The 9,798-nt window shown below is 46.0% G+C and overlaps 1 protein-coding gene across 5 annotated transcripts in view; it reads right to left on the bottom strand.

Annotated features, from left to right (window-relative positions):
* Positions 1-4,378: 4,378 nt before the first annotated feature.
* MTCL1 (microtubule crosslinking factor 1) overlaps positions 4,379-9,798 on the bottom strand; it is a 140,588-nt gene continuing 135,168 nt past the window's right edge. For all 5 annotated transcript variants that reach the window (XM_077135955.1, XM_077135956.1, XM_077135959.1 and 2 more), the window contains one exon: positions 4,379-5,569. In XM_077135955.1, the coding sequence (XP_076992070.1) occupies positions 5,375-5,569 (195 nt within the window). In that variant the 3' untranslated portion in view covers positions 4,379-5,374. The remainder of the gene's footprint in view (positions 5,570-9,798) is intronic.

The raw sequence follows: 9,798 nt of genomic DNA, 5'->3' as shown, positions 1-9,798 counted from the left end.
CAGAGGACATCTTTTGTTGCTCAGATGCGGCTTCACTCTCTCTAGGCCCAACTCTGCAAGTGAAACCATTGACCTCCCCTCTATGTGGGACACGATATTCAGGGGCAAAAGTCTCCCTGGAGGCGTGGAACATGACCCCAAGGGATGTGTCTGGCCCTGGCACTGTGGGATCAACAATGGCTTCTCTGACCAAAAGGGGGAAAAGAAGTGTAACAAATAAAGTATCAGTGGTTGAGAGAGTTCAAATAGAGTCAAGAGGCTATTCTGGAGGTCACTCTCATGCAAGCTTCAGTTAGACATTGCTACCTATCATAGCTTGCCAACCCCAAACCAAAAACATTCCTGCCAATCCTAAAGAACACCTAGGGCATTATAAAAGATTCTACGAAGATTCCATGCACTGGGGTAACATTCCAGAAACCTACAACTTCCAGATGGGTCCCCGGACCAGATAAATCCTGAAATGCAGAGGATCCAGCCTCTCCAGAACATCGATTAGTTTCATCTCCCTATCCCATATTATCGACAGCCCCTTCCAACATGAAAAAGTTAGAATGGGCATAGCCCAAATACCCTCAAAGAATGGGAGAAAGATCAAAGGTAATGGTGGAGTTATACAGAGAAGGTAGGATTTAACAAATGAAAATGATTGCTGAACCATTATATTAATATTTCTTTTAGTCTCCAGTACCTTAGAGCAGCTAGAAGTAAAAACTTAAAATTGTGGAATTGTAACCCATCTGAAATCTGTTCTACAACTGATTGTTGCGATGTACTTTGAAATTTATTGCTTTTTTTATATATGTTATTTTTCACAAAAAAGAAAAAGAAAGAGAAGGAGGAGTGTAACAGAGAAGATAGGATTTAACAAATGAGTATGGACTGCTGAAGCATTATATTGATATTTCTTTGGTCTCCAGTGTCTTGGAGCAGCTAGAAGGAAAAACACAAAATCGTAGAACTGTAACCCATACCAAACTCTAAAATTTGTTCTATAACTACTTGTTAAAATGTACGTGAAATTTATTGCTTTTTTTGTATATATGTTATATTTCACAATTTAAAAAAATAAAATAGACACGTATCAGAATACTGCTCTTCTGAATGATATTGTAATGGTGCATACATGACATTATGCATTTGCATGTCACAAAGAACAAACGATGTAAAGCACGGGCTTTCACTAATAATGACGTATCAGTTTGGTTCATCAATTGTAACAAACATTCCACACTAATGCAAGATGTCAATTACAGGAGAACCTGTGCCTGTTGGGGTCGGGGGGCTGGGAAGGGTAGTATATGGGAACTCTCTGTACTTTCTGGGCAATTTTCCTGTAAACCTCACATTGCTTTGAAAAAGAAAATCTATTTTAAAAATAGGCAAAGTTACCATTTATTGCAAAGTGTTAATAATATTGGGGGGGGATTATATGGGAATCCTGTATTTTCTACATGATTTTTTTGTAAACCTACAACTTTTCTAATAAAAAATTTTTAAACAGGTACATACTATCAACTGATGAATAGTTAAACAAAATGTGGTATGTCCATATGATGGAATATTATTCAGCCATAAAAAGGATCCATGCTACAGCATGTATGAAATGCTAAAAAACATGATGCTAAGTGAAAGAGCCCAGTTACAAAAAGCCACAGATAGTATGACTCCATTTATATAAAATATCCATAATATACCAATTTGTAGAGACAGAAAGCAGATTGGTGGTTACCACAGGCAAGGGACGGGGGGAGTGGATAGTGACTGCTAAATGGGCATGGGACTTCCTTTGGGGTGAGGAAATTATTCCTAATAGGTAGTGATGATGATCCCATGACATTGCAAACGTACTGGATGTCACTAATGGTAAATGCAATGCTATGCATAGTTCACTATAATAAAAAAAATTAAAAACCTAGAAAACAGATAATGGCAGCTGTAGTTCTCAGTTGCTTATTTGAACCAATTAAATAAATACATGTTACTCTGGCAAGTTGAATAAAAAAGAGGGTGAGACACAAATGTGCTAAATAAGAATTATAATTATGATATATACAGAGAGAACAAATTGACAAGATGCTATTGAAAACCCTACCATAACCATAACCATAGCATGTTATCTTCTCATGAGGATAAGGAAAGGGGGTGTGCGGCCACCACCCACCTCCCAGCCCCCCAGAGTGACCTCAGCCTAGCGAGGAATGTCTTTGGACTGCTAGTCTGGCCACTGCCCATGGCTGCATGCTGAGAGCTGCTGGCTGGGTTTCAGGACTCAGCTTCTGCACCTCTCTTTAGGACATGCAAGCAAATACCACGTAAACACAGGCTAGTGGAGACATAAGCAGATGCTTTCTGATGACAGTCTCCTTCTGCAGCTGTTCTCCTTTCAGAGATGTGCGTTACAGCTTAGCCACTGGGGCATTCCTTGGGACAGGAGTGAAGAAATGATCTAATTCTACTGCCTCGGCCTTCCAAAGGGAGTGGTTCCACGATAGAACATGCTGGAGGCTCACATCAGCTCCAACAGGCTGTCAAGGCACGGAGGCCGCCTGACCCAGCTTTACTCACTCAACTCCACGCAAATTGCTTCCAGCCTAATCACTGCAGCGTCACCCTGTTATTTGGACTTACCCCCACCTCTTCTCACATTTGCTGCTACAGTTTCTGCCACCTGGAAATCCTCTCCCTTGCTCCCCATCCTTTGTGATGGTTAATTTCATGGGTCAACTTGGCTAGGTTATGGTGTCCGGTTGTCTGGTCAAACACTGCAGGAGGTATTTTGTAGATGGGGTGAGCATCGACAATCAGTTGACTTTATGTAAAGGATATTATCCTCCATAACATGGGCAGGCCTCATTCAATCAGTTGAAGTCTTTGAGAACACAGAACTGAGGTTTCCTGGAGATGACAAATTCTGCCAAAAGACTACACCCTCTACCACTCTCTGAATTCCCACGTACTAGCTCCTCTACAGATTTTGGACTCCAAACTTCAACATTATCCTTTCCAGAATTCCCGTCTGCCAGAATTTAGCCTGCCCTATGGAATTTGGACTTTCCAGTCCCACCACTGCGGGAGTCAACTCCTTAAAATAAATCATAAATGTACATATATCCCATTGCTTCTGCTTCTCTGGAGAGCTCTCACTGATGGATCCTTCGAGGTCCAACTCAAGCTTTTTAGAACTCATACCACACTATTTTTGCATCTGATTGGTTATGTGCTTGGGAATTTAATCTTTTCCAACCAGATGGCAGGTTCTCTGATGACAGAAAACACTCCTTATACTTTTTGGGTGTTCCTCTGTAAATACAGCTTTCTCTACCTTCCAGGCATCCTTTCTGCTCTCTTCTACAGCACCCTGATTTTACTTTGCTGTGCTAACCTGTGACCTGCTTGGTTCAGGATGAGGCATGTGATTTGACACAGAACAATGACAATCCCTGGCCCCTGGACCTTTGCTGTAGCTACTGGTTAAAGACCCTACCTCTGTAGGAGCTGCTGAACTAACAGGAGCTGCTGGTAACCACTGATGCCAACTCTTGGGAAGTTGGTCTGAAAACAGAGCCACACAGAATAGAACAGCTCCAGAAGACAGAATTCTCATGGCATGGTTTCATGGTCTGCGTGCAATGGAATGGCACTAGCACTATTCCTGTCCTTCTCAGCCACAAGAGCCAGCAACGTTCCTTCTGGTTGGGTTGTTTTCAAAGGGAAGAGTGTTCCTGCACTTCTGAGCATTTACCATGGGGCTAGGCAGAGCAGGCACAGAATCAGCCTTTGTTGAATTGTTGATAATTTGTTTGCAGATATGTCTTGGGTGGTAAGTTAAGTGAAACATTTAATGGTAACCTTAAAGACAGAACCTTGGTGATGCTGGAAGTATGACTCATTCCATTAGCTCATCTCAATAAGAAAATGGTTGGGTTAATGAAACATTAAAGTTGCAAGCTTTGGCCTGAAATTTTTCCAGGGCTCTTTGGTAGCACTGTTGCCTTAACGAATGCTAACTATATCAAATACTAACAGGTTGTGCTATCGCCTCGTATCAGAGAAGGAAACACCTGTTCTGGAGTTAGCAGCCACTCCCTCTTTCCTAGCATATGTTGATATGCAGGCAACCAGATTCCTCCGTGTCGGCTTTTTTTTTTTCCACATGAATGAAGTCATCTTTTTATCCCAGAACCCTCTTACACGGTACAGTAAAGCTGCAACATGATCAGGTACTTAGCATCCATTTCCTGTTAGACATTTTAGCAGCTGTTGCTTTCTTGTATGCTCTCCTCTTTCCCTTGATTCCCTACTATGGAAAGCTCTCAGCTCAAGTCCTTAGGAGAGGATGGAGGGCATGTGAAATATGAGATCAGGAACACGCCGCCATCTTGTAAAGACTTTATTTCTACTTTGTCATTGTCTCATACAGACTCGGAGACACCACCTTTTGTTTCAATTTCATATCCTCCTGACTTTTTGTAATGTTTCCTTAAACAAGAAAATTTTGAGTAAACGCTGTACACGGTCAGATCATCTTTTAACAATAATTAAAAAGTTTTGTCGCGTTGTACTGTCAATGTAAGAGGACCAACAATCAAAGTACAGTACGAGGAAATTCACAATGTATTACAGTGGGACACAGACGCACATTTAGGTGGTGGTAAGAATATAGGAGCGTATGTACATGCACCCAGGTGCTTGGGACCCAAAGACATGCAAGTCGAGTAGAATATGTGGGTTATACAGCGAATCACATCAGCCCATCTGAAGGCTTGGTACCTTTCAAAAATGTTGGCCTGTATCCCCGCCAGTCTACAGAATACCTATCTTGTCTACTGGCTTCATGGCTTTTTCAGTACAAAAAGTTCACTAAATCAGTCTGAAGCATTTCAAAAATCTTAAAAAATAACAACATTGACAAAATAAAATTAACTTAAAATACTCTAATTCAGCATGAGCTCAAACCAAACCAGAATGTAACAGTGCAAATTTAACATAAAGGCAGTCGGTTTTGAGAGCGAGGGCACTCAGAATCTCTTAAAATGTACATTTTTTAAAACTTTTATTTTTTAAATTTATATTGTCTTTACCTTTTTTTGTTTTGTTTAATATACTGTGTGTAAAAAAGATGGGAGACAAAAATAGTTTTCTGAGCTATGAAAAAAATTAAGTTATTACAGGCACGTTGACTGTTTCATTCTAGAAACATCTCAGGCTCACAGGTTGAACATTCAGCAGCTGTGTATTTTTTTTTTTTTTTTAACATTCTTTGACCTTGGGAAAACGAGATCTCTCCTTGCGGGCAGAGGTTGGTTCATGGCGGTGGATGGGTGGGTCAAATACAATGTAGGTTATTCTGTGGTCGTTCATGCAGGCTGGCTCACTGGCTGAGCTTCTCTGCAGGGGACTCCTCATCCCGGGGGTCTGCCGGGGAGGTCAGGTCTCCGGTGGACTGAGACTGTGAGGCAGTGGGGGAATGGAAAGCCCAGCGGGATGGAGGGCGCCGGTTTGCTGGTCTCTCTGGCCTGGAGAAGCAGGGCTGGAGGGATGGAGCTAGTGCAGAACAAGGCAGTTCCTTCAGAGGTGAGAAAGGGAAAAGAGGGTTACTCCGAATGGTAGGTTCTTTGATGGCTACTTTCCCCCCAAACACACATTTCAACGGACTGAAGTTAAATGCAATAGACCATGGGCAACTTTTGAACTTAAAATGATGAGTAAAGAACTCAACACAAATGACCACTGACAACATTAACTGGATGATAAGACAAGAGGTGGCAACACCGCGACATGAGTCTGTTTTACGTAGCTCCTTCAGGACTGGGTTGGAGTGGACCTAAGATGGGAGAGAAGCGACTGCGGCTGTGTCTCCACATCCACCTCACTGCCTGCCAACCTGGGTGGTCTAATTTTTTCGGTCCTCTTGAGTTACCTGGGTCTTGGTCTATGTGGGGCCCATAATGAAACCTATGATTTCCTCCAGCTGTATTAGCACCGAGACTCACCTGACAACTGCTCATTCCAAACTGACAGGCAGTAGGTTAAACAAACTCCCACCACGTGGAAAAAAAATGCTGCAGGCAGAAAATCTAACTTAGGTCTAGTCTCCTTTGATGACCATTCACCATAGCAGCATTTCTAAAAAGTGGAGTAGAGTGCACTTGTGATTTTGCGAGGCATCCCGCACCTTCAAGGTAACGCAAGACAGACAAACTGAGGTGCAGATCACCTGGAATACTGATGTGCAAGGGTCTCCTGGTACTTTTTTGTGTTTAAGAAATGTCGAACCACTTGTCCTTAGTCTGTGTGCTAGGAAACGAGGTCGTCCAGCTTGGAATTTGCTGGTGCACGGAAATGAAGAAAGCTGTGGCGTGGGGAAACTGTGAGGACATGGGGTTGGAACAACCAACAGGCAAGATGGCCAACCACGGCAAGGAAGTCTCAGGGCAAATGGCGACAGGCAAGGGCCCGCGGAGCCCGTGAGGAAGTGAACTCTACACGGCAGGGCTTATGGAGACGAGACATGCAATGGAGAAGACTAGAGTGAGGCGGAATGAGGCAGTGGAGGCAAGCGACAGGAGCGCTGAGTCCAGTGGACAAAGTCCTGGAGGAGGAAGAGGACAGGAGAAGACAGGTAGCTGCGGTGGGGGCACCAGGCCATCAGTGGATAACACAGGTCGCGGTGGAGGGCAGGGCTTCCCTGCCTCCGAGCCGGCTCTGCAGCAAAGGAGCAGCGTTACACTGCAGACGGCTCTTCAGTATCATGCTGCTTCAAGCCTGGCACATCATATGACAAGGGTGGGGGGGGGGCTCGATTAGCAGAGGGCTTTGCTAAGGGGTATCACGACAATAGGAAATGCCTCTCCCGCTCCAGCACTGGGGTGGGAACTAACACCTGCAGGCTCTGTCCTACGTCACCTCAGCCCACAGTGCACCAGGGGATGGCTGGCTTGGGACATCTGCAGTCGTTCTGTGTTTTGTGTCTCCGTGATTGTAATGGGCAGCATGCCTGTGTGTGCACACGTGCATGCATGTTTGGTGAGGCTGCTGCTGCGGGTTTATCTGGCTGATGCCCTGCAGCCCATCTCCATCTTGCTGATCCTAAGCGAGAATGAGCTTTTATTAGAACTTTCTGCAGCCCTCCTCCCAGCATCTCCTTGTGAATTCCTATGAGAAAAAGAAACGCAGTGTCCCCCTCAGTTCAAGGGAATGGCTTTTTTCTGCAGTAGCCTGCCAGCACATGCAAGCATGCCATGTGGCCTTTCCCAAGAAGCCATAACGGGGGGCGGGGGGGTTGGATCTGCCTCCGTGCTGGGGTGTTGCCCCTGGAGCCCCCCCAAATGGTATTTTCCTTATTTTTCTGGGGGTATATCTTTTGCTTTAGGGAGCAGATGATGTTTCTGTATTGAAACGGTTCAAGTTCAGATCAGTGGATGAGGTAAGTGAATGGGGACAGGATCCTTCATCAAAAGCCAAGCTTGTGTTTTCTCGGGTGCCTAGATTCAGGCGCTCAAGGCAATTCTGGGAGAAGTTCTCAAGATATTTCAAGCAGGGATGGCCTTGTTGCTCATTCATTCCTTCAACAAGCATTTATTGAGCACTTCCTGTGTCACCTCTGGCAGCCCCTTGGAAGGGCAAGACACACTTGGAGTCATCTCTCGGGCATGACTGTCTGGGGCAGGGGGATGCATCACCAGTTATGGGCACACCCCATCACAACATTCGGTGACACCCGCTCACGTGGGCAGAGAGGCTGGTGAGTAGGAGGAGGCCAATGGGAAATGGGGGTCCCGACAGAAGCTGGCCTTAAAGTCCGGCTCCGTGCCACAGAAACCAACCCCTCGCCCCCATCAGCCAGTATCCCTTTATTTCCCCGAAGGCAAATCCGCTGCAGACAGTGTTGGAGGGGGATATATCTGAATCTCTATAACCTAAAAACCTGTCTTCTGCTGGAGCTGTGGGCTGATGTGGTGACTCAGATGGAAGCAAACGGGAGGGCTGGGGCAGCACAACAGACTGTACGGCTATGCGGGCCCCCGGGAGCTCCTGGCAGTGTGGGAGGGGGCCGCACGGAGCAGCGGCACATGGCGAGTGACATGGGGTCGCGTTGGTGATGCCAACCACACGTTACACACAATGACCTCTGCAGACAGTGTGGAAACAAGGAAGAAGGCACTTACAGAGCGAGGCAGGCAGGGCTAGAGTCGCCAGGGGGCAGTTAGTAAGACAGTTTGGTTCTGGACAGAACAGACAGAGAAAGAAAAGAAAAGCAAGTAGGTTGGAAAGCACTTTTTAAAAAGGAGACCAGAGAATAGGTTTTATAGTCAATGGGGACCCTTGGAATGGGGCACATTCACTCCAAGGCAGAGATGGGGGACCCAGCCACGCTCCTGAGCTGCATGGGTTTTGTCACCTGCCACCACTCGGAGAGAAGTAACTGCCAAGCACATACACTCATCATTCTGGGGCTGTGACAGCCCTCGCCCGCTGTCCATTCTTCCCTGAGTTGCCCTTTAGCTGCCCTTTAACATTTCACATTTCAAGCGTGGTTTGGTGAATGCTGACACAGAACCTGCGTGACATTCTACGGCCTGGCTTGTTTGGGCCACACTGACGGAACCACCACTGTCCCTCCTAAACTTTTCCCCTCACATTTTCCACTCAGGCATGGGAGGGAGGGGCGGCATGGCCTTTTCAGATGATAATTCTTTCTCCTAGCTTCTCTGAGCACCACTGAATTGGTGCTGTATTTTCAAGAGAAAAAGAAGCGTTAAGTAGCTTGTGGAAGGAGAGAGGAGGTGAGAAAGGGAGGTTTGCTTTCCTCTCCCCGTTCCTAGTGCAGGGGTGTCTCTGCCAGCTCTGTGTCTAGATACGGGCGTAACACTCAGGAAGAGGTTCCAAAACAGGATGCTGAGGGTGGGGGCGGAGAGCTCAGAAGTGGTCCCATGGTACCACCTGGTTATTTTGGAATGAAAACCCTGAGCTACTGTGTAATTTATGGGGTGGCAGAAAGGGATAACCAATGGGTCTAGTGTGTTCCATCAATTCAAACACAGAATAATCCACTGGAAATCTACAAGCACAGTTCCAATGGAAAAGAGAAAAAGGGCCCTCGACATTTAGCCCTGCAGGGAAGGGCCCTGGCGGGGTTTAAAACTCCGGGATCACGCGCCAACCCTCCCCCCCACCCCGCCTGCTGGCTGTCTCTTCTGATAACAAACACATCCAGGGAGAGGCAAATCTAAATATTTCTCTACCGCGGCCCACAATGGGCTGCTGAGAGGCACAGCTTTGCACTATAAAACTATTTTCACACCACGGTGTGCACCTCATCATTAAAGTTTTTCTTTATATGATCGCAGATTCCTTGGAGCACTCACTGTTAGCACCTTAAAGCATTTTTTGTTGTTGTTGTTCCAAAAAACAATTTCTATTAAGTTACTAATATCAGTGGACACTAGAGATACAGCCAAGCTAATGCTCTAGGACGTGGCCCTGATTCCACTGGATTTCCCCAGAGCCCGGGGAAGGCCGGTCTGGCCCCCCCTGCAGCGAGCGGCTTACCTGCGCCCAGAGGGCTGAGTTAGGCAGAGGCGCGTTTGTTACCTGGGGACACTCAGCCCATCAAATTTGTCCTCTCACAGACATATCTGAGAACATGCAGGCCGTGTAATAGCAAAGTTTTTCTAGCTGTGTTTATGAACCCAGTGGCCTGACAACGGGGAATGTTCTAGGAGACCTGGAAACGGAAAAGGGGAAGGACTGAGGAGGAGTCTTCCATGGGAGCTGGGACCACGCTCTCTGATT

Source organism: Tamandua tetradactyla, chromosome 18 (genome assembly GCF_023851605.1).
Source record: "Tamandua tetradactyla isolate mTamTet1 chromosome 18, mTamTet1.pri, whole genome shotgun sequence".
Lineage (NCBI taxonomy): Eukaryota > Metazoa > Chordata > Mammalia > Pilosa > Myrmecophagidae > Tamandua > Tamandua tetradactyla.
The sequence above is the reverse complement of the archived record's forward strand: the minus strand, read 5'-3'. Positions and strand labels throughout refer to the sequence as shown.